This window comes from Balaenoptera ricei, chromosome 7, assembly GCF_028023285.1.
Source record: "Balaenoptera ricei isolate mBalRic1 chromosome 7, mBalRic1.hap2, whole genome shotgun sequence".
Taxonomy (NCBI): domain Eukaryota; kingdom Metazoa; phylum Chordata; class Mammalia; order Artiodactyla; family Balaenopteridae; genus Balaenoptera; species Balaenoptera ricei.
Genome location: NC_082645.1, coordinates 17,643,907 through 17,667,500, shown reverse-complemented (window position 1 = coordinate 17,667,500; position 23,594 = coordinate 17,643,907). Strand labels below are relative to the sequence as shown.

General features: G+C 56.0%; 2 protein-coding genes across 3 annotated transcripts in view; both read left to right on the top strand.

Annotated features, from left to right (window-relative positions):
• Positions 1-4,397, top strand: part of AMER3 (APC membrane recruitment protein 3) — a 92,282-nt gene extending 87,885 nt beyond the window's left edge. The window contains 2 exon segments of the mRNA XM_059927087.1: positions 1,342-1,447; positions 4,142-4,397. Of these exon segments, the coding sequence (XP_059783070.1) occupies positions 1,342-1,447; positions 4,142-4,397 (362 nt within the window).
• Positions 4,398-16,784: 12,387 nt separating this feature from the next.
• The window catches only part of ARHGEF4 (Rho guanine nucleotide exchange factor 4), a 269,860-nt gene continuing 263,050 nt past the window's right edge, over positions 16,785-23,594 (top strand). For both annotated transcript variants that reach the window (XM_059927735.1, XM_059927737.1), the window contains exon 1: positions 16,785-16,848. In XM_059927735.1, coding sequence (XP_059783718.1) covers positions 16,810-16,848 — 39 coding nt within the window. In that variant the 5' untranslated portion in view covers positions 16,785-16,809. The remainder of the gene's footprint in view (positions 16,849-23,594) is intronic.

The window sequence follows — 23,594 nt, the reverse complement described above, 5'->3', positions numbered from 1 at the left end:
TAAATGCAAATGGATTAAATGTTCCAGTTAAAAGACAAAAATGACACAAACTGTCATGCCAAATATTTTTTTCCGTATCTGCCAATTCTGTTGGAATTAGAATCATTTTATTTTTCTAAATTGTGATAGTGCCAAGACTTAAAGCCCCTACTATAAGAGACAAACCATGATGAAACTGAATACAAAATATTTGGGGCAATCTGGCTTGACCAAGATTATGTAATGACAACTAAGTTTCCATGAGGGCCTGATTTATTTATTTATTTTTTAAACTTTGTATTTTATATTGGAGTAGAGCCAATTAACAATGTTGTGATAGATTCAGGTGCACAGCAAAGCGACTCAGCCATACATATACACGTATCCATTCTCCCTTAAACTCTGCTCCCATCCAGGCTGCCACATAACATTGAGCAGAGTTCCCTGTGCTATACAGTAGGTCCTTGTACACTAGACCGTATAAAAGAGAAAACCACTGTATGCTGCTTATAAGAGACACATCTAAAACCTAACCCAAGTGTTCAAAAGTTGAAAGTTGATGGAGGGTACACACACCTTGTATTCCTGCCCCAAACCCCGTCTTTTGTGGTGTGCAGAGGTCAGAGGCACTTTGTTAAGACTGGGCAGGAGGTCACTTCCCCTGCAAAGCAGGACCAGGAGCCTCCCAGCTCAGCATCAGAAGAATTGGCCGATGGGAGGGGCGATGGGCATAGCCCGGGCTCCACGTCTGTGATCTGCCCCTGGCTGGGCTCCGCGCCTCCTCCTGTGGGCCTCCAGGCTTGCTGCTGCCTTTTCAGTGCTCTGAACACTCTGTCAGTGCCAGAACCATGCTGCCTGCGGGCCCTGCCCTCCATTCCCTGCAGGTAGGCTGGAAGATTCCACAGTGTTTGATCCAGGGCTCGGGGAAATAAACACAGCCTCACACACTCAGAATCAGAATCCATCGATGTGAATGTCCCCGTTACTCTGTAAGCAGTTCTGGTGACTCCTGTTCCGTGCAAGCCCCTCACCTCCTGTACTGTGCTGGGTGGCAGCCCTCCTCACGGATAAGCAGAATCTTGGATGTAAAGAGCCTTATTAGAAGCTGTCACGAGCTTCCTTTCTGGAGAACACTGGGGCCGGGTTTGGAGAAGGAATGGATGAATCGCCCTGGGGCACCAGCCACAGGACCACCCTTGAGCAGTAAAGGGGAAGAGCTCTGCCGCCCCTCTGCCCTCTGCTCACACACAGCGCTCCACTCTGGTCGCCCAATGCGTGGGGTTTTCCATACACCAAGCAGTTCTCTGAGACTCCAGCTGACTGTCTACAGTTTAACTCAAATCTGACACTATCTCCCTGCAGTTAGCGAGGACTCCACAGGTCAAGGGCTCAGTCCCACAAGACTTCCTTCCGCTTCGGACCTCAGTCGCAAGTCCAGGCTGTCACCGGTGCTTCTGACCAAACAGCTGTAAGTCAAACGTCTCCTCCAGTTCAATCATTTGCTAGTGTGGCTTCAAGAACTCAGGAAAACAATACTTACTAGAACACCAGTTTATTAGAAGAGGATACAGCTCAGGAGCAGCCAGGTGGGAGGGTGCACAGCACGCAGGTGGGAAGCGGGGAGGAGCTCCCGTGCCCAGGGTGGGCACACCAGCCCCAAGCTCCTCCTCGTGCTCACCAACCCAGAAACTCGCCGAACCTCGCCCTACGGTGATTTTTAAAAGAATTTTTTGGAAGCTTCATTACATAGGCACAATTGATTAAGTCACTGGCCATTGGTGATTAATTCAACTTCCAGCCCCTCTCTCCTCCCCAGAGGTCACATAGGTGTTGAACAAATCAATGCACATGCTCTATACCGCCTTTCCCCATGCACCTCCCAACCGTTAGTGACTAATGTGCTGTCCCAGTTTGAAGATGCAGCAACTGCAAAGTGGGGAGCTGGGACTCCAGCCCAGGGCTGTATGGCTCTACCTGGTTCTTCTGAGGGGCTTTGAGGTGAGGGCCAGGGGCTGAGAGGCCTGGTGGTCAGGGCCTAAGGATAGCACCAGCTCTCCTCTGCCACCCCTGGAAGCACCCAGGCCAGCCCAAGGTGGAGCCACTTGTGCTGGGAAAGTGTGTGAAACAGGCATCCACTCCAAGCAGAAAGGAAGTGAAAGCACCGCCCCCCCCCCCCCGGCTGGATTAATAGCAAGACCACCGAAGAGCTCAGGGTAAAGCAGGGTCCAGAGCAAGGAGGCCGCCCCAGGGCTCCATCTCCTTCTAGCTACCACCTTGTGCCTCAGCAGCCCCTGCACATGTGGCACATGGGAGTGTGGCAGCTCATTGCCACCATGGCAGACCCAGACCAGAGCTGGCGTGAGGGTCTGGGGGCTGAGGAGCATAGAGTCAGGTGCCCTTGGTACTTCCTGACACCTGCCCCTGCCTGAACTGCCTGGCTGGGCCTGCAGTCACCCAGTGGGTCGGGGCAGAGCAGACTGGGGATGGGGTCCCGGGCCATCGGATCACCTCTGCTGTGCTGCTGGGTGACCACAACGAGGACTGAGCCTCGCCCAGCACCGTGGGTTGCTGCTGACCGCTTTCTGCTGGGAACGTCTTCAGTTGCATGACATGTTCAGAAAACCTAATCACAACTAGACTAGGGAAGTAAAGTCCTTATGGCCTTTTCCCCCTCTGCTCAGCAGCTGGCAGCTCTGTGCACTCACAGAAAAGCATGCCCAACTCGGAAAAAACAATGTTCTTCCCGAGAGCTGCATAATGAACAGGCCGTACTGAGAGCAAAAGAAAACACCGCCCAGCTGGACGCCAACTTTCCTTAGAAGGAAAGGAACCTGGCCTGGGGCCACCGCTTATGATGACAAGTTTGCTCCCAGAGCCATAAAACAAAGCACTTCCAGCCTGGAGCTTCAGCTTGAGTTTTCCTGAAGCCAAGGAGGCGTTTGCCTCTGTGTGTCAGAAAAGGAGCTCTCCAAGAGACAGCGGGCACCAGGGACAGAGACCCCTTCACACAGGCTTTTCAACCTGGGGTCAGCTACCAATTCCAGGCCCCACTGGGGGCTTAGCAAAAGACTGTTGCACCAGGTGAAAGTAAGTAATAGTGTAGCTAATGTATATAGAACTTGTTCTTTAGACCCACTGTCTATTAATCCTCACAATAGCCCTGTAAGGGAGGTATTACTATTATCCCTGTTTCACAGGTAAGGGAACTGAAGTACAGAGAGGGTTAGCAACTTGCTCCAGGTCACGCAGTAATTATGTGTCAGAGCGGGGATTCATCAGGCAGCCTCTCATTTCAGGGCTAGGACTTCCGGGTCTGTTGAGGTTTTGTGTGTGTGTTGGGGGGGGATTTACCCAAGCAGAGTAAGCAGAACCACTTGGGGTGGCACAGGATCAGGACGTTATTGTAGGCATGTGATCCTGCCTGGTTGTGGAGCTGGGTGATCAGCATTCGTCAAGCTCTTGTCTGTGCCCCTGGGGCAGAGGCCTAGAAGTCAGTGGGTAAGGAGGAAATGGGTGTACAGGGGGAAAGCAAGGGGAGCAGGAGCCCCCTGGAATTTCTGGGACCAGCTAGAACCCAAACCTCCGACGTGGACCATCAGCATCCTGCGGGCAAAGGTGGCGCCCTTCTCCAGGGGAAGAACACTTCTGGCCCGAGGTGAGGGAGGGTCCAGCAGGGACTGGAAGGGCTGTGGCCAGGCTGCTGCCCTCACCCCGGTGAGCCAGCAGGGGGCGCCAGCATTTGTGAGACACTGCACCCATCGCCCGAGTGTGAAAAGAGCATGGCACTGCTTTGCTTCCAGATCCCAGATCTCACACGAACTGTCTCTTGTGACTGTCAGAACAGATGGCTCTTGTGGTCTACCCACCCTGAAGGCCATGGGTATCCCCCCATGTCCATGTCTCTTTACCCCAACCTGGGTCCCCTGTACCTGGGTCTCCCCAAGCCCATCTGGTTCACCCCGTCTCCATCTCCCTTGGCCAAAGTGAGAACTAGAGCTTTGCTCCCCAGAGAGTTGAGACCCCTCCCCCTCTTTTCTTTCTGGTCTCCTCTCTCCACAGGCCTTTAGCCACGATCCGAAGGCTCTGTGCGTCTCAGCTCCCAGGAGTCCTAGGTAGAAGCAGCCAGCTCCTGCCCCAGGTGGTTGCCCCTCTCCACCTGCAGGGCCAGCCTTGGCACCTGGGAGGATGTTCCAGGGGGGCTGAGGCTGCCCCAGCGGCAGCTCCTGGGACGAGAGCTCAGGTCAGGAGGAGAAGCAGGCCCTGTGCTCCCGGACGACACACCTGGCTGGGGAGTGGGAGCCACCTGTGGGCTGGAGGCCTGTGGAGGAGGCCGCAGTGGCATGGGACCAAGAGCATCTGTGTGGGGGTCAGATGCAGCTGACCAGGCCACGTTCACCTCCGCGTCTTCCCCACCTTGACTGGTGTGGCGAAAGGGACCCAAGCACCCGCCTCCCAGGCTGTGGCGGGGGGGTGGCCAGAGAAGGGTGAACAAGAGCAGCCAGCCTGATCTACATGGGAGGCCCTCTCCCGAGGCGAGGATGGGGGCTATGGAGGACACACTCCTGAAATAATAGAAAATACGTGGACTGGCCTCTGCCCCCTGTTCCTGACACAGTGCTCCTAAATCCCTTGGAATTTCCTGGGTGATAGGAAATTCACCCAGGTTTTTATTCCAATGAGGTGAGTCTGGGTGGGTTCCTAGACTGGGCCGTGATCAGAAGCTAGGGAGTTTCGACCCCACCCCCTACTCTCCAGAGAGGGGAGAGGGGCTGGAAATGGAGTTAATATTCAGTCGCACCTCCATAAAGATCCCAGAAGTGTGGGACTCAGAGAGCTTGCACGTTGGTGAGCATGTGGCGGTACCGGGAGAGGGCCCGGAAGCTGGCGCCACTTCCCCACTTCACCCTGGGTACCACTTCGTCTGACTGTTCGTCTGTATCTTTTATTACGCCCTTTATAATAAAGCAGTAAACATAGCAAGTATTTTCCTGAGCTCTGCGAGCCATTCTAGCAAATTATCCAACCCAAGGGGGCAGTTGTGGGCACCTCGATTCACAGGCAGTGGGTCAGCACGAACGGGGACAGGCTGGCCTTGCGACTGTCCTCTGAAGAGGGAGGGGCAGTTTGGTGGAACTGAGCTCCTACCTGGTGGGATGGAATGCTGGGTAGATAGTGTCAGAATTGAATTAAGCCGGGGGATACCAGCTGGTGTTGCAGAGACTTGCTTGATAAGTGATGTGAGAAGTATTGTGAGTGTGTGAATAAAGGAAACACAGGAGCAGTTCTCCTAGACCGCACTCTGGAGGGCGCCCATGGCCACCTGACTAGGAACCCAGGAAACCCAAGAACTACGGCAAGTATTTGTTCACACCTGGGAGCAGCTGCTGTGGTGAGGGAGGAGTGGGAGGAGTGTGGGGCAGAAGTGACCCGGGAGGGAGGGAGGCTGCCCTCTGATGAAGGGCGCTGGGCTTTTGTTGGGCAGCTGTTGGGGCCATCCTGCCCCGAAGAAGTTGGAGTCTGGTTGTTGAGGGACCAGGGAAAGGTAATCTGTGGCCATCTCACTCTGGGCTGTCCCTGTGCAGGACCTACAGTACTCCTGAGGACGGAGCCCCTTGCTGTCACCTCGCTTCCAGGTGACGGCCACCTGGGGGTCAGCATGCAGCCTCCGTGCTCTGTGGTGTCTGCCTGCCTCACACTCCCCGGCTGTGTGGGCTTCTTAGCTGACCAGCTGGCCTCCCTGGATGACAGCCAGGGCCCGGTGGTGGGGCAGTGACTAGGTCGAGCACCCAGGGGCCCTCATGCACTCATTCAGGTCCCCCTGCCTCCAAGGCCTACTTCTGAGGCCATCTCCAAGTCCCTGGTGAGAAACCTGATACCCACAGAGGCTGGAAGCTTCCCAGACCACAGGAGACTTAGGGTTGAAAGCACACACTGGCCCCAGCTCTGTCTGGCAGACTTTCCCAGGGGAAAGGGAACCTGTCCTGGGCCTTTCTTCTGGCAGCTCAGCACCAGCTGCCTCTACCCCTACCCCCATGCACACTGAGGTCCTGCCATGCCCCTGTGACTTGGTTGCATCCCCAGGGACCACCCCCATGAGCCCAGTAGTTTCAGGACATAACCCTCATCCCCTGTTCATGCAGTAGAAAGTCAGCCAGACCTGGGATGGAATCGAGTCTGCCACTCCCACATTGCAGGGAATTACTTTGACTTCTGAGCCTCTGTTTCCTCATCTGTGAAATGGGCTACTGATGTAGGTGAACTGTCAGCTTGGTGTGGGTCTGGGTGCTGCGGAGAGTGGTTGGTAGAAGGCCAGTAGGGCTGGCCCAAGTCCTGTCTCTGTGGACATGGACAGGCCCCCAGGGCCATGAGCCAGGGGCCAGCACACACTCACACAAAGAGGACATCCTGAGCAGCCCATTGCATGACCATCTGTATCATTTCTTCATCCGAAATCTAAAGATTCTTGTGAACACAGCCTAAACTGCTGCTAAACAGCTTTCAGTTTTGAAAACTGTGTTTTCGGTGTAAGAGAATTGATTCACACAGACCCAGATGCACACTGGGCAGAACCTTCTAAATCTCATCTCAGCTTCCTGCTTTGCACAGCAGGATGAGTCACCAAGACTTTCAAATGGTGAACAAGGGCGGTGGACCCTCACTCAGTCTTTTTGTTCTGCTTGAGCTCCCATCCCATGTGTAAGCAGGAATGATTCACACATACACTGTCCCTCTGTAAAGCTATCTCACACAAGCACGTAACCTCAGTGGCTGGCAGTCAGGCACAGCCTGAATGATTAGCAGATTTTCCCTGTGTGCCCTGTTGCTAAGAGCAGCCTTGGCCTGGCTCCCGGGCACAGGGACCCAAGTCTGTCCCACTGCCGGCCCGGCCATGGGGATGGGGCGGGGCGGAGTGCTGGGGACCCATTCTGTGGCAGGGGTGTGGGGAGTGAGCAGTACTGTGGACCCACCCTGCCTCTGGCACTGGCCCTGCCCATCCCCTGCCCATGGACCCCAGGGTGGCCTCTAGGGAAGATGGGCTGTTTGCATGGAGGTGCTCAGCTTCCTGGCCTGGCCCATAAGGAAGGCAGGACTGGGGATAGCCACGCAGGGCAGTAGAACAGCGGCCCTTTGCTCCCCAGCTGCACGGTCCTTCTCAAAGGAGGACCCAGTCTCGCTCTGTCCACCTGTCGTGCCCAGGGGTCACTCCCATGCAACTGATGCTTCCCCTCAGTGCCAGGACTGCCTCAAGACTGGAGACAGGCCCCCTGTGGGAGGTGACACTGCAGCTCAGAGGACTTGGGCTTCATGCTCTGACTTATTCTTCCTCCGACTGAACCTGGGTGTCCTCTTGGCCCTCCTGGAAGAAGCAGAAGGCCCTGTCATAGGAACAAGGCCGAGTGGCCTGCAAACGTGGCCACAACCCTGCTCCACCCCCGACCAGCACAGGCTGAGCCTTCTCCACCCTGAATGGGGTGCTTCTCTCAGGCCCCAGAGCCCCTAGCCAGGACCCTATTCAGAGCACGCAGCCCCTGGCCTTCTGGGCCTGAAATAAAAGCCACTTGTTGCCTGGTGAGGGTACGAGGTGGGCATCTTCATCATGTTTCATGGCCTCTTTCTCTCCTGCAGTCATCTCCTCCCTCCATCCCTCCCTCCCCATCAGGCCTGGGAACACACCCGCCTCCATCCCCAATCTGCTGCACACAAAAGCTCATTCTTGACTCTCTCTTTGAGACCAGGCAGCGGTGGCATCTCCCTGGAGACCGGCGTCTTCCGGTCCAACTCCGTCCCCTCCTCTGCCCAGCGCTGCCCCCCTGCTGGCCCAACTCAGCCCCAAGTAAGCTCCTGCCCTCACTCCAGCTGCTCTGGATCCTCTCCTGCGAAGCTGGGAATCTGATGTGCCCACTGGTCTCTCCAGGGGCCCTGCTGGCCCCAGATCAGGGTCGTTTCCTCTGCTGCCATCGCCCTGCACTTGCCTGCAGTCCTGTGCTCACCCCTCCCTCCAGCCCTTCAAGGCCTCCTGAGCCTAGCTCAGGCCCCTCCCCACGAAGTCCCCCAGGAGCTGCTCCAAACCCTCATGCCCTCGAGTCACAACCTGCATTATGTGCCAGGCTGCATGGTCACAGATGCACATGGCACCCCTTCCTTGAGGATCATGCCATGCAGTGGTGGTAACTTAAGCAATTCCGTAACACACACAGACACAGTAACGTGGGAGCTGACCCCGCCGGAGTGACTGGTTAAGCCCTGCTTTGCGTAGTGACTCAGGCCTCAACCACAGGAGGCAGTAAGCACCCCAAAATGGAGGGGCCTAATGGAAACTTTTATTATTACCTCTCCTGGTTCTGGGGGCTGACAGGGCTCAGCTGGAGGTTCTTGGTGGGGAGGAAGGAGTGGGGAGGCCTGGCCCAGTGAGCTGAGCTGCTCAGGGGAGGGCCTGCTTTGCACACAAAGATCCCACTTCTCATTGGCGTCATTTATCATTAATAAAATAATAAAATGAATCAAAACATGCAACTGCTTTTAAAGGGAAAAACCTGGCCTCAGAGGTGACCAGTGCTAACAGGTGGGTATCAAAGCCGACTCTGTCTGTCATTCCTTCTTTCGTCAACACCCGCTTCCCTGGCCAGGCGCTGGGAGGGGGGGTCCCAGCTCAGTGGAATGCACTTACCTCCTCCAAGACTCGAGGCTTATGCTGACACCTCCATATACGTTCACAGCAGCCCTAGAAGGCAGGTGCAGTGACTGCCCCTGTTTTACAGATGAGGAAACGGAGGCACAGAAGAGTCAAGTAAGCTGCCTCAAGCTACAGAACCAGCTGTGGCAGGGCCCGGAGCCCATGCTCCCAGCAGTTCCCCCAGGCTGCCTCCAGCACGGCACCAAGTGCGGCCAGCTCATCCCCACACCTGGGGGGCTCCGCACCTGAGGACCCCTCCACAGAGCATCCCCAACCAGGCTCTGCCTTGGAATCCCGAAGTCACCGGCTCCGTGTCCCCTGCAGACCTCGGTTCAAAGGCAAGCTCCCAGACACGCCTGCTGATGGTCCCTCTCAGGTACTCATCCTCGCTCTGCCCACCCCTGCTAAAATCAACTGTGACCCTGAACTGAGAAAAGGGGCGCCTAGCAGTGACAGTGTCCCGCAGCAGTGGCACGCACGGCCCTGCTCCAGGAATTCAGGGGCCGGATGTGGGGAGGTGGAGGGGTGGTCCCAGACGAGGACAGGACAGTTCATGCCAGCACGTGAGGGGTGGTGGAAGCGCAGGGCAGGGGCAGGTGGTCCAGGGAGGAGGGGCTGTGGATGAAGGTCCCAATCCCGCCGCTGAGGCTCCCGCACGCCCAGGTTCCAGCAGACCCCCATCTGCCTTTCGTCCCAGCTCAGCCCCTGGAAGGCGTTCCTCAGCCCTGGCCAGCCCTCTGGGTCTCTCCCAACCCAGGGTCCGGTTCTCTCGTGGCCCCTAGTGATTTCCCTGAGGATGTGTGTGCGGGGGGGGGGGGGGTCCCTGAACGCACCCACCCTGCTCCCGTCAAGGGCTCCAGCAGCAAAGACAGAAAAAGAAGGCTGCCATTGCTCCCAAATGAAGACTCTGTGGGCTCCTCCTTCCCTTTTTCTTCCTTCGCATTTCTTTTTCTTCTCTTTCACTTTGTAATAAACCATCTGTGGTGTTGGCCAGACACTCTACAGACACTCTTCTTTGCTGTTCATGAGTCGTGACTTCAGGGGGCTGCGCAGAGGCTCACTGGGGATGTGGAAGGCTCGGGGGAGAGACGGGAGCGGGCTGTGTATTCATGCACCAAGCTGGTCACACTAGTGTCAAATCCTCCATGTCTCTGGGTTCAAAATGCCCCAGCTTCACCCTCGCTGCAGTCAGCCCTGTCCTGGCTCCTGGCGCGGAGAGCCGGGGGCAGTGAACATCCTGCCAGAGGGGCCCAGAGCCCTGGTCTGCACCTGGGTCATTTCCCCAGAGTTCCACCTCCCAGCTCCGCGGAAAGCGTGGCCCAGTCCTGCTGTGGGGCCCAGGCCCGGCACCTCCTGGGGCACCAGTGACATTCTGCGTGAGATATGACGTAGTTGGTGCCCCTTCCTGAAAGGCTCTCCTGCCTGAAGGTCCCAGAGCCCCTAACCCGCCCGCCCCCCACAAGGACTAAGTCCTGCTCCTTCTCTCTGAAGAGTAGCTTCCTCCCCAGGAAGGGATATGCATGAGTCCCTGGAGGCCACAGGGAGGGGTGTGGATTGTTTTAAGGGCAGAAGGAAGCCACTGAGTTGGGCGCAGATGGAATCAGACCTTTGAGACCACCTTGGGGGCCTCGGGGCAGGGGGGGCAATGGTTGGAGCAGGGCTGAGGCAGTGGAGGTAGCTGGGAGGGGTGGGCTTGAGGTACATCCCACAGGAAGTGCTGGTAAACTGAGTGTAGGGCTTTTGGAAAGGGAGGAAACTGATTTTTTGCCCAAGTGGAGGGGTAAGAGTGTTACTCAGTGACATGGGAGGAGCCCTGGGGAAGGCGCCACTTGGGCGGTGCGGGGAACAAGGATTCAGTTTTGAACGTGTGAAGTTTGGGGTCCAGTCCCAAGGGACTCAGAGAGCAGGGTCCCTGCCCCCTCAGAGCTCACAGCTGGGGGAGATAGAGGATCACAGAGCAGGGATCGTGTGGGCAGGGGCGGCTGCCTGGGAGGCCTGGGTCGTAGGCGTCCTGTGATGCTCACCTGTGTCCAGGCCCGAAGCCAGGGAGTAGAGCGGATGACACCCTCCCGGCCTCAGGGTGCTCGGGTTCCCGTCTTGGCTGACCCAGCTGCAGGCGTGCGTCCCATCCTCCCGCCTTCTCACAGTGTCTACTCCTGCTGGGATGCCTCACACCTGGCCACGTGCTCTCTGCTTTCAGAGTGTCCCTGCCCTACTCACTCCCCGACTCCCCGCTGCCCTGTGTCACGGTAAGCCCCTTCTCCACGTGCAGGCTCACCTCTCAGAGGGAGAAGGGCCCCTCGGCTGTGGCCCATCAGAGCCCGGGTGCCCCTGCCCTGAGATGACTGCGCTGCCCCAGCAGGACGGGGATCCCTGGGCGCAGAGGGATTGAGGCATGGGCACACTGAGCCCCGGGCCGCCGGAACAGGTCCCGTTCCCAAGGCCCCCTGGCAAATGCTGACATCAGTCAGGAAGCATGGGGACCAGAACTCGTTGCTCCTAGAATTAGCGGTCTCGTCTTTAGTGAGGCCCTAACTCTGCCGCCCGAGGAGTCCTCAGTACTCGTAGGTCCTCAGAGACCCTGTTTAGACAGAGCAGGTCCTCCATGGCAAAGGGAAGGCTGGTGCCCAGGAGGAAGGTGCCATGTCAGGGAAACACGTGAAGCTTGTTCTTACGTTGGCCTTTGACATGCAGATGGCTGCACGAGCCCCTCAATCCGTTGGATGGCTCGTGGCACAGAGGTTGGGGGCAGCTGTGCTCGACGCCCAGGCAGGCCTCTGCTCAGATCCAGCGCCCATGGCACCAGTCACCACCCGGCCACTGGATGGGCGGAGCTGTCCGCAAGGACGGAGGTCTGGGGGCATCTGCTCCTGCCCTCAGAGGGCTCCCAGTTGAGCAGGGGAGGCAATCACCACGTAAACCTGGGCTGGCATCCTGGAAGAGCCCTCTGGCTCCTCCAGGGCCCTCTGGCTCTGTCCCCACACCTAGGCTCCCAGCTCACCTCCCACCACTTTCCTCTCTGCTCCCTGATGTACAGCTGCTTGGGCTCCTTTCCACCTCCACCACCAAACTCGTTGGGAAGCCAGGGCCTTTGCATGTATCCCCTCTTCAAGGGCCTTCTTTCCCTGGGCCTTCATGTGACTGGCTTCTCCTCCAGGGATCCGAAAGGTCTTCCTGGGTCACCCAAATCACCCTTCCTTCCCTCATCGGTGCACTTTTTACCTCAGTGGCACTTAATCCAATCTGTAATTTTCCATTTGTTGATTTGTTTGCAAGGATCCTCTCATGGTGGCAAAGCAGACTGTTCCCAATGCCTGAATCAGGCATGCACACGTCAGGTACTCAGTAAAGATTTCTGGAATACCTTCATCTTATTGGGTGGCTCTGAAATGACCACGAACTGTAGATGAGACAGTACAAGGAGACCTAATTCCCCCGCTGCAGCATGGTTAGGGCTCTCAGCGGCCACACACAGGTGCCACACGGCAACTGGGGCAGGATCTCTGCTGCTCCCATCCAGACAGTCTCACGCCCCTCACAGTCCCCTTGGAGGAGGTGGGTCATTCCCTCACAAGGACCGATAAAAACCCCTAGTCCTCCCACCAACTTCAGGGCTAAGGGGTTTGAGCAATCACGACTGAACGTCAAGACTGTGAGGACAGAGCCTTGAGAGCTGGGGCTATCATCGCCCCCATTTCAGAGATGAGAACACTGAGGCACACGGGCCTGGGTGAGCTGCTCAAGCACACACTGGCTGCAGAGCCAGGCTCTTGGGTTCCAGGGCTTCCACTTTCACACCAGCCTGGAGTCTCCACGGTCCTTACACAGAGCTGCCCGTCTTGCCCACGTGCAGAGGTGGTGGAGGGACAGGAGAGCACAGGAAGGCAGCGCAGGACCCTGTGGGGTGGTCCTGGTCAGGAGAGGCCCCCACTGTCCAGGTTGGAATGGTGTCAGTCTGGCTCCTCAGACAGGGCAGAAGGAGGTCAGCTGGTGCTGGGCTGGGGTCGGGCCCACTCCCAGCCATCCCTCCAGGAAGGTGGTCCATGATGGGGAACCCTGGGCAGAGGCCTAGGGGCTCGAATCCTGCCTCTGTCTTCACTAGGTGTGTGACTTGGGGAAGACGCAGGGACACCTGAATCTCAGCAGGGCTGCCCTGCCTGGCCCACGTGCTGTCTGGCCCTCACTCCCTGTGCCTCTGTGCCCCTTCCAGGCAATGTGTCCCAGGCAGCTCTCCGCTCTGGAGACAGGCTCAACAAGACCACTCCCCCTGAGATCAACACCCTCATAGGAATCCTTATGGAATGTTCCTCTGGGCTCTGGTGGCCTCAGGGCCGAGCCAGGCCAGTATCCAGCAGGGAGCTCTGTGGACACCCCAGCCCAGCCCTGCTCAGGAGCGCCTCCTGGCTGAACCCCCAGCCCCTTTCAAGGTTCCTTCTGTGCAGCTTCCCAGAGACCCCACCCCCAGGGCTCACTCATACTCTGCTTGGCCACCCGGGTCCTGGCTGTAGCCCACACTCCAATCTGGGAGCATCTGTCCCTGACCATCAGGTTCCAGCTGGGCTCGGTGCTACTGGGGGCCAGACCCCACCTGCCTCCCTGGAGCCATCACACAGGTGCTTTACCTCTTAGAATTTGGATTCCCTCGAGTGGTGAAATAGAAGTTCAGGTGAATCTCTTCTCCTGCATGCTCTTCCGTCTACTCTGTGTGAGCATCTTCTGTGCGTTGCCAAGGACTGTGCCCACCTTCCACTGGTGGTTGTCTTTAATTGCTCTCCCAGGTCTCCCCTCAGCGCAGAGGCACCCAGGAAGTGAGTCTGCATCGGCCTGCCTCTGCCTGGCAGGGGGACAGATGTGGAGAAAGGGACGAGGCCTACTGCATATTCTTCCTAAAACCTCTGTCCTGCTAGACTAGCTGGAGGGGGCAGTTTCTGTCACCAGACCCCGACTGGGGCATAGGTCCATCTCTATGTGTGCCTGGGGACCTGAGACAGAGGAGTAAACTGAGGGAGGCAGGGCACCACGACGGACGCACAGGGTGATCCCCGTCTGTCTGCCCAAGCCCGTGCTCTTCCCCCACCCCTGTGCCTCTTGGCGTCTGGTGCAATGTTTTCTCTCTGACCACTCAATTCACCTCCCTCCAAACTGCTGAACCTGCAGAATGTGATAGACTTGAAATTGGAATCACAGAATTTAAACACAGTGAGCTTGGTTGATTAGAAACCCGTTGTGCAAATCCCTCTGCAAATCTAATAGGCCTGCCTTTAAAAAAAAAAACAAAAAACACTGTTTTTAGAGCAGTTTTAGGTTCACAACAAAATTGAGAGGAAGGTACAGAGATTTCCCACATACCCCCACCCCACACGCGTGTGTAGCCTCCCCTATTATCAATATCCACCACCACAGTGACATGATTATCATAATTGATGAATCTACACCAACACATCATTATCTCCTGAAGTACATAGTTTACATTATTTAGGGTTCACTCTTGATGTTTTACATTCTATGGGTTTTGACTAATGTACCATGACACGTACCTACCTTTACAGCATCATACAGAGTATTTTCACCATCCTAGAAATCCTCTGGGCTCCACCTATTTATTCACCCCTCCCGTGCTTCTAACCCCTGGCAACCGCTGATCTTTTTCCTTTATATCTTTTAATAACAAAAGAGAGAGCACACACTTTAACTCCATAATGCAGTCAAGTACTCATAACATCGTGCTCTCCAGAGGAGAACTCAGATTTATGCCTACATCTGACTTACTTCCCCTTGATCATTCAATGTTGTCATTCCCCCCAGGACTGCTGAGGGATTAAATGGCATAAGCTATGGCAAGGACCTAGTCCGGGGGTGGGACATGGGAGGTGCTTGGTAAATGGAACCGTCATGATGGTGATTCTCTAACCTGGGGTCTGCCCCTTTGCCCAGACCCCACTTCCTGGACCAGGGATCCTCTGAATGTGGTCCCAGGACCAGCAGCAGCAGTGTCACTTGGGAACTTTTTAAAATGCAAATACCCAGGCCCCACCCTAGACCTACTATCCAGAAACTCTTGGGTGGGCCTGACAGCCTATGCTCTAACATGTCCACCAGGTCGTTCTGATGCTCAAGTCTGAGAACCTGCCATCCAGGGCCTCCTTGACTGGTCTGATAAGGTCGGGTAACTGTGGACTCTGTGGCCAGGGGGCTGTGTATTTTCACTGGACCGCCAGGGGCTTTAGCACTTTAAGGCTACAAAGAAGAGGGAATTAACATTTGCTGAGCACCTCTGAGATTTAACTTCTCCTTTAACCTCCACAGCAATCCCATCAGGCAGGTCTTCCTCTCCCAAGCTAAAGAAAAGGGCTTAGAGGGAGAGACCAAGATTATACAATGCCTTTCCTCCCACCACCAGGGACATGCTTCTCACAAGGTCCATGGACCCCAGGAAATGGAGAGTTGGGTATGAGTAAGCAGGACTTACAGATGATCTCAAGGCTGCCTGCTCTGCTCCCAGAACCCACAAATTCTAGGCATTTACCTCCCAGACTTTCCACCCTGCCCAGGCTGCTCTGAGGACCCGGGAGAAGCAGAGAGAGGTTGGGTATGGGGGGAAACATCGTCTGCCAGGCAACACTGGACATGTGCTGCTGACCAGGAATAGCATTCAAGTGGACCAGGAATTGGATGAGGGGGCAGGCGTGGGCAGGGGCATGCAAAGCCAGTCTGGGCAGATGCTAAGCCTCCATGAGACTCCTGGTCCCAGAAGTGGGGGGCTTGGAGCAGGACTGCAGTATGACACCCATGAGCCCTTGGCACTTGTCCTTCTTGGGGCCCTGCCGGCATAAATATATATATATATATATATATATATATTTAAAATTATTTTTTACAGCAGTGTGTAAATATGAATATAATCCAGGCTGGATTTTTTTATTATTATTATTATTATTATTATTATTATTCTCAGGTTTTTTCTTTTGATTTTAAAAGAAATTAAAGTAAACGCATTTGTGTTTGTGCATAGAAATCCTGTGGCCGTCGTGGCTAGCGGGAGCATGTCTCCTGGGCGGGCACCTCCTTAAACCCCACGAAGAAAACACCAGGACCTCCCCTTGCTCCTTAGCAGAAGACAGCTCTCCTCTACCTGCGGGACGATTCTCTCCTGCATCCTACCTGCAGGAACATACCTAAAAAGGTAGGGAGGGGGCTTCCCTGGTGGCGCAGTGGTTGAGAATCTGCCTGCTAATGCAGGGGACACGGGTTCGAGCCCTGGTCTGGGAAGATCCCACATGCCACGGAGCAGCTGGGCCCGTGAGCCACAACTACTGAGCCTGCGCGTCTGGAGCCTGTGCCCCGCAACGGGAGGGGCCGCGATAGTGAAAGGCCTGCGCACCGCGATGAAGAGCGGTCCCCGCACCGCGATGAAGAGTGGCCCCCGCTTGCCGCAACTAGAGAAAGCCCTCGCACGAACCGAAGACCCAACACAGCCAAAAATAAATAAATAAATAAATAAATAAATAAATAAATAAATAAATAAAGTAGCTATAAAAAATTTAAAAAAAGGTAGGGAGGGCAGCGAGAGTGGGTTCTGGACCCAGGATTCGGTTCTAGGGACTCCAGACCACACTTGCCTCTCACCGGGTGAGTGAGCGCATACGTGTTGCTGGGCGTCCCTGGGACTCAGTTTCCTCAACTGGCAACTGAGAATGCTGGGCAAACGTCCTGAAAGTTCTCGAAGGTTGAAAAGCAAAGCTCTCAGGCACAACAGACCACCCTTCCCCCGGAGGGGCAGGGACCCGGAGTCGCAGGTCGCGGGGGCGCGCGCCGCGTAGGATGCGGATGCGCTCCTGTGTGCGGCGTTTGTGCAGATGTGCGGGGCGCTTCCTTTCTTATTAAACACTCCCAGGCTCCCGGTCCGCCCAGGAGCTCCGCGGGGCGCTGGACGAGCCACGGGAGGGGGACTCCTTGGGCCCGCGGGCCGTGTCCGCGGAGTGCGCCGGCAGGCGTCCGTGCGTATCGGACGCGCCGGTGGCCCTGGGGTGCCCGAGCGGCGGGGCGCGAGGAGGCGGTGCGTCTGGGCGGCCGGGGCGGGCCGGGGGCGGGGCGCGAGGCGCCGTTCCGGGAGCCTGGCCGGGCGGCTCGGCTCTCGGTGCTGCGAGTGGGCCACCATGCTCAGCGTCGTGCACTTCCTCCGGAGCTTCTTCAAGGTGAGAGGCGGCGTCTCGGGGCCCGCGGTCAGCGCTGGGCGGTGTCTGGCCACGCGTGGGGAGCAGAGCCGGCGCGCACCGCTGCTCCCCGGGCTGACCGCTGGGCATGCGGGTGGGTGGGGGCACCCCGGGCGCTCCCTGCCAACTTTCCAAGTGCCGATCGGGAGACCGGGAGCGTTGCCGCCCAGATTGCGGAGAAGGAGAGGTGCTCGTTGGAGGCGGGCTGGACGGCTGCCCCCCCGGGCCACCCTCGGCGAGGGAGACCGCCCAGTGCCCGGCCTCCCCCGCACCTGCTCGCTCTCAGCACGCAGGGCGCTTGGCAGCCTCGGCCCCTCCGCGTCGGATCGCCGGTTCCGGGAAGGACGGCTTGTGCCTGGTCCAGTCGGTGCCCAGGAAGAGGTTGATGTTGTCATTTCCCAGGCTGAGGATACCCGAGGTACCGAGGTACCGAGGGAGCATACCGACCGGGTTGGGACACAGTTCTGAGGAAGGGTGTTTAAGCAGGGGTAGGGAAACAGGAACCTGGGGAGTTTCAGACTTCTACACGAAGGGCGCCCCTTCCCAGACCTCCCGTGCCCCGACGGGGGCCCCGTGGGGAGCAGTAGGCAGCAGATTGCCAGGCCCCACCTCCCCAGGTGAGAAACGGATTGGGCTGGCTCTGCCTGGGACCAGCTGCATAAAAACAGAGGCAGGGAAGTCAGGGAAGTGTTGTCGGAGTGACAGGCCCCAGAGTGGGCAGCTGTGCACCGGGCAAGCAGACAGCGGGGCTGTCCATGGTCAGGGGAGCTGCCCTACTTGGCTGTGAGGCCACCTTCTCCTAGAGTGCAGGCTGAAGGACCCAGGTCAAGTTCTCTGGCTCTGAGAGCTCTGGGGAAAGTGGCAAGAGGGCAGATGGCCCAGAGCTGGACCTGCCTGAGCCCTGCCCTCAGCCTGTTCCTCAGCCAGTCTGGAAGAGCAGCATGTGAATCAGCTCACACCACAGGGATAATTCATGCACACAAACACTGGGAGGGGAGAGGGACGGAGCCTTTCAGACACTTAGTGAGTGCAGGAGAAGCCTTTGAAGAACAGGGGAACCTGGCAGCTGTGAGAGCTGTAACTCTGAACACACAGGCCCCCTTGGACCCCCCTTTGAATTCTGATTTGTTGGTCTTTGTTTTCCCATTTGGAAACTGTGGACAACAATTCCACACCTTTGAAGGTGGTTGCGAGGCTCTTACTACAGAACGTACGTGTGTTTATAGAGCGGTGAGCCTGGGACCTTCATCCTTCCCCACCCATGGCAGTGGTCACAGGTCACCCAGGTGAGGCGAAGTCTGCCAGGCAGAATCAGAAGCTCAGGAAACAGGCAGGTGTGGCTTGGGAAGCAGGTCACTGGACATCCCAGAGCAACCACCTTGCTTGCCCGCCTCCTCGGAAGGAGGGCCTTTGGGGAAGTATTTGCATGGGACACTTTCCTCACCTTCCCAGCTGGTCCCCAGAGGCCTTTCCACCCCTCCTTGTCCCCAGCACCTGGTGCCTACCCTAGGGTCCCTGGAGGTCCTGAGACACCTCAGGCCTCTCTCTGTGCGTGCCATGGGGGTGAGCAGATGTGCCTCTCAGTGGATCTCCCTTTCTGCTGTCCTGCAGAGCCACCCTCGGGAGGGGTCCCAGATACCATGGCAGGCAGTCCACTTCGGGCTATGCAGGTATATCTTGCAGAGCCACCTATAAAGGCCATTCACACACGCTCTTCCTTCAGACACTGGTCACAAGTTATGCCCCGTGAGGCCACAGGAGTGGGAGGTGGAGGGAACCACCTCCTGACCCCTCCTGGGCCTGGGCCTGCACTGACCATTCGGTGATGGGTGCCTGACTTGGTTGCTTGCTTGATCAAGAATGCTGCTCCGAGGGCTTCTCTGGTGACACAGTGGAATCTGCCTGCCAATGCCGAGGACACAGGTTCGAGCCCTGGTCTGGGAAGATCCCACATGCCGTAGAACAGCTACGCCCGTGAGCCACAACTACTGAGCTTGCGCGTCTGGAGCCTGTGCTCCGCAACAAGAGAGGCCGCGACAGTGAGAGGCCCGCGCACCGCGATGAAGAGTGGCCCCCGCTCGCCGCAACTAGAGAAAGCCCTCGCACAGAAATGAAGACCCAACACAGCCAAAAATAAATAAATAGAATAAATTTAAAATTCAAAAAAAAAAAAAAAAAAAGAATGCTGCTCCGTCCTAGGGAGCTCAGATCGTTGGAGTCCCATGGTCAGACATGGTCAGACAGTCTCCACCAAGGTCCAGGAGCAAGAACATTCCCTCAAACCCCGGGCCTCAGCTGAGACTTCTGTTGGGACTTGCTCTGCTCTGAGCGCTGTGGGAACCAACGGGGCATGACGGCCCTGTGAGAGAGCCCTTCACAGTGCCAGGAGAGCAGAGAGCCTGCTCGCAGCCTCTGGGATCCCCCAGCGAATGAGCTGGGGCAGCACATCCAACGAGGAATACATTGCTTCAGAAGTCCAGACACCTGCCCAGCACTGTGCGTCTTTCTTGGTGGCAGGGGGCCGAAGTCCAGCAACATGTCTTTCACTTTCAAAACTCTACGCAAAATGTTCCAGAAAACTGGACACCTCTGCTGCCTGCCTTGAGGCTTCGCTGAACTGGAAAGTCCCCGTTTTCATGGAATTTTTTGCCCCACACTCCAGTACACATTAGGGTACCTTGCTACTTGCTATTCTCCAAGTCCCGTCAGTGTGATGCCACAGACCAGCATGAGGTCCTTTGGGGCAGAAAGGTCAAGGTCTCTGCTCACTAAATTATGGCACAGAATCGGTGAAGCCCTGAAGTAGGGTGGTGAAGCTATGCTGCTGTGCCTCTCGTGGGGAAAGCACTGACTTCTGATCCCTGACTCAGCAGCTGAGACAAGAAACACACACACACACACGCACACACGCACACACGTACACTTGTTGCCAGATTAATGGACAAGGATTTAACAGATTTGTTCCATTTAAGGAGATCGCTTGTGGGACAGCACAGGAGAACCCACACAGTTGAACCTAAAACTGTCCACTGGCATTCTTCAAGGTCCCATGTCTTCTGAACAAGCCAAGCTGGGAAGTTGAAAAGGGCTGCAGTAGGGATTTCCACTCCTTGGCTGGTGACTTCTTAGTCACCAGAGATGAAGTATTGCTTTTGATTCCCTAGTTTGGAGGGGAGGGGGTGTTCCAGAGGCTTCCAGTTACCCTTTCCTGCCACAGTCTCCACATCATGAGTGAAGGAACTGGGGTGGAGTTTCTACCAGGGACTGAGCGTGTCTTTGCCAGCTGAACACTCTGGAGCTGGGGAAGTCTCGGTAGGACAGATTCAGGGTTCCAGTGGGCAACCCTGAGATGGATTCACGGCAAGCTTCCGTTTATGACCTGACCTGCCTGCCCCCTCCCGTAGGCCAGGAATTCATGTTAGCGCAGAGCCGGTGTTCACTGACTTCTGAAAGGTCCAGGTGTTTCTCAGGACAGGAGCCTTCAGAAGATTCATAGTACTAGTTGCTTAGGATGTTATTGCAGGTAACCAGTCTCCCCTTCATTGAAGGGGCTCCTGGTCTGTTGACTCAAGCCTGGGAATTAGGCAAGGGGCAGTGGAGTTTAATCAGTGAATATTTATTGAACACCTACTATCTGCCAGGCACTGTTCTAGGCACACTAAGTGCCTTTTGTCTACCTTTTTTTTTACATTTTTTCTCAATATTACACAAGTCCAGTAGGACCCCATGGGTGTTGCCCGTCCATTTCAGTCCTGGCAGCCCCATGATCGATCAGTTGATGCCAAAGAGCTGTGGCATCAGAACATTCACGTTGGCTTCTGGCACTTTAATGTTGCTTCTCATCCTCTGTCATCCCATCTGCCACCACCCCATCTGCCACCAAATATAGCATTTCTCATCAGCATCTCCAGCTGAGAGAGAATAGCATTTATGGCAGTTTTCCAAGATGTTGACATTCTCCTTGCCAGAGTATTTCTCTGTGCCTCTGTGTCTTCTTGGCTTTACGGGGGGACACAGTTAGGGGGTGGTGGGCAGGTTGCTGTTGATAAATCCACCCCAACACTCTGTTCCTTCAGATATTTGGATTCCTTCAAGGAATTTTTGCCCTTTCCATTTCAATTCGTGGGGAGCCAATATCAAGCTGAGGTTTTAGTGAACCAGCAGGTCACCTGCTGGAGCACACCTGGGCTGCTGGAGCTAGCTTGCCGCCTCCAGAACGAGTGTACACCCCCACGTCAACACATTCATCCTGACCCACGATGATGTTCGTCTCTCCACGGTCAGATGCTCTCACAATCCATTCCCACCCATTTCCCCAGGTCTGTGCCAGTACATGTTGGCAAAGTAATAATTTTCTGAAACATGAGCCTTTTCCTCCACAGTTTGAGTTGGTAATTGGTTCCCATGGCCATGCTGAGATCTGACTCTGCTTTTTGTTCTGGAGGCAGGGAAGAGAGCAGGGGTGGGCATGAGGAGAACTGGCCTCACCTTACAGGGCAAGGTGATCACAGGCTCTTGAAGCAGCCAGAGAGGGGAGCAGGGGCTGAGTGGGTTTGTGAATCCCCTAATAGATGGCCATTCCTAAGGCCAGGGCTCTCAGTCTTTTCTAAACGATGCTCTGACTTTCCTTCAAGGAGCAGGGAAGCAATCCATTCAACTAGCTTTATAATTTACCAATCCACAGATTGATGGAATCAGACTGCTCTTGGTTCAGGGATATCTCAGGCTTGAGGCTGCAAAAGAGAGGAAACACTTTATGTACAGTCAGAGGGAGTCCTGGGAGTTCAGGGATTTGAGTTCGTTATTCTCTCTCTTTAATCTGGCCGGGGTAGTTAGAAGAAACAGGATCACGCCATAGTACTTGAGATCTTCATGCCTTTTCCTCAGGTTTTATAACAAAGTCACATTTCCCCCCAAAGCCCCTTGTAGACTTGGCCACAGCTGATAGAATTAGGCGGTCACCATGCGTGCAGTGAGGTGCCAGAGTTCCGTAACTTAATTCCCAATATATTTTCACTGCCTTTGACCTCAAATTGGTGGATTAACCAACCCCAGCACTTCCCTCCCCCCTTCTTTAAGGGTCTGTTATCTATAATCACCCTAGTAACAATTTCTTTACTAGTGAACGCTCTTGGTTGCAAAAGACAAAAATAGACTCCAGTTAAGTGAAAAAAAAAGGAACTGTCTTGTCAGGGTGTGGGGTAGCTCCCAGGACCCAGCTTGGGTGGGGATCAAAAAAAGTTGGGGCACAGTCGGCCCTGCTCGACAGGCCAGCTGCTGAGGACGCCTCTGGAGGGGCTGCTTCTGGACATTCAGCTCTGTCGCACCTCTCTGAGAACATGTCCACCTCCCTCTTGCAGGTGGTTAGGTCTGTTCTCCAAATCCACCATCCTGCCTGGAACCGAGCCGAGCTGCCCTCTGGAGGGTGGGAAGGGAGGAAATCTGCCCCCTTTCTGTTACCAAGATGGATGGGGCCCAGTTTCTCAATTGTCCTGGGATCCTCTCCTCCCCCCAGTCAGGACTGCTGTTCAGATGCCGGGCAGGAAAGCAGCAAATACCCCGCACGCAATTAAAGAAAAGTCCCACCAGGACTCGCTCAGCCTGTCAACCTTAGGCGTGAGGGGTGTGCACCCCAGTTCCCAGGGGCATTTGCTAGGGGGTCACCCACATATTCCAGCTCTTCTGGGTAAAGGTCACAGCAGGCACCTGAAGTCACACAGACCCTGCCCTGTGAGAGGTCATGAGGAGGCTGTCCCCTTGAGTCCTAAAGAGGCTGGTGTCTTGGGATGACAGAGAGAGGAGAGGGCAGAGTGGGCGGGACAGACCAGCTCTGGGAATCAGCTGTCTGCCATGAGGCCCTCAGTGCCTCCCCAGGGCTGCTGTTTCCCCAGCACCCTGGACTCTGCCATCCTTGGCCCGTCATGCTGCTTAGAGGTCCGGTGCTTCCTCTCTGCCCTGGGGCCTTCTCTTCCGCACAGCCCTTCACAAGACTCAGCTATGGCCGGAGGCCAGAGGCCACCTGTGCTTTTGCTGCAGACCTTCCTTCTGTTCCCTCTGCGAACTCAGGAAACAATCTTGACCTCGCCAGGTCCTCTCCATCCAGCCGTTCAAAATATGCTTTCCAAGCACCTCCAAATTCTGAGTCCTGCTCTCTTCCTCTGGGATGGAGGCTCTGAGAGGGCAGGGCTGGGGTTTGGAGCATCGTGTCCTGGGAAGTGGTAGCTGAGCCTGGGAATGAGTTAACCAGCGGGAGCAAAACCTTGGCCAGGTTAGTGCCCCGAGGGAGCCCCTAGTCCAGGGGCCTGAGTAGGCCGCCCAGGGTTGATGGTCCTAGAGACGTATTCCCACAACCTTCTCTCCAAGCTTGGGCCAAGCTCAGCCCAGCTCTCTAGACTTCGGGGGCCCAGCCTCCCCATTTCTGGGTGCCTGTCCTCCCCTCGGGCACCAGCCAGTGCTGGTGGTCCTTTCAGGGCCAGCCTGAGACTCCAGCCACTGTTTATAACCTCAGGGAGGTGCTGGGCTTGAATTCACTCTTGGTACTGTGTACGGCTTGCTGGCCCCAAATGTTTTGTTTGCTTCTCCTGCCAGGTAGAACTGGGCAGTGTCCCTGTGCTCTGGCTCCCGAGAAGTGCTCTGTCTTTCAGGAGTCCTTTCATGGTTTCCTCATCTCTGAAATAGGCAGTCTCCTCCTCGCCAGCTGTAAGATTGTGAGGTTTATTGCCTGGCTC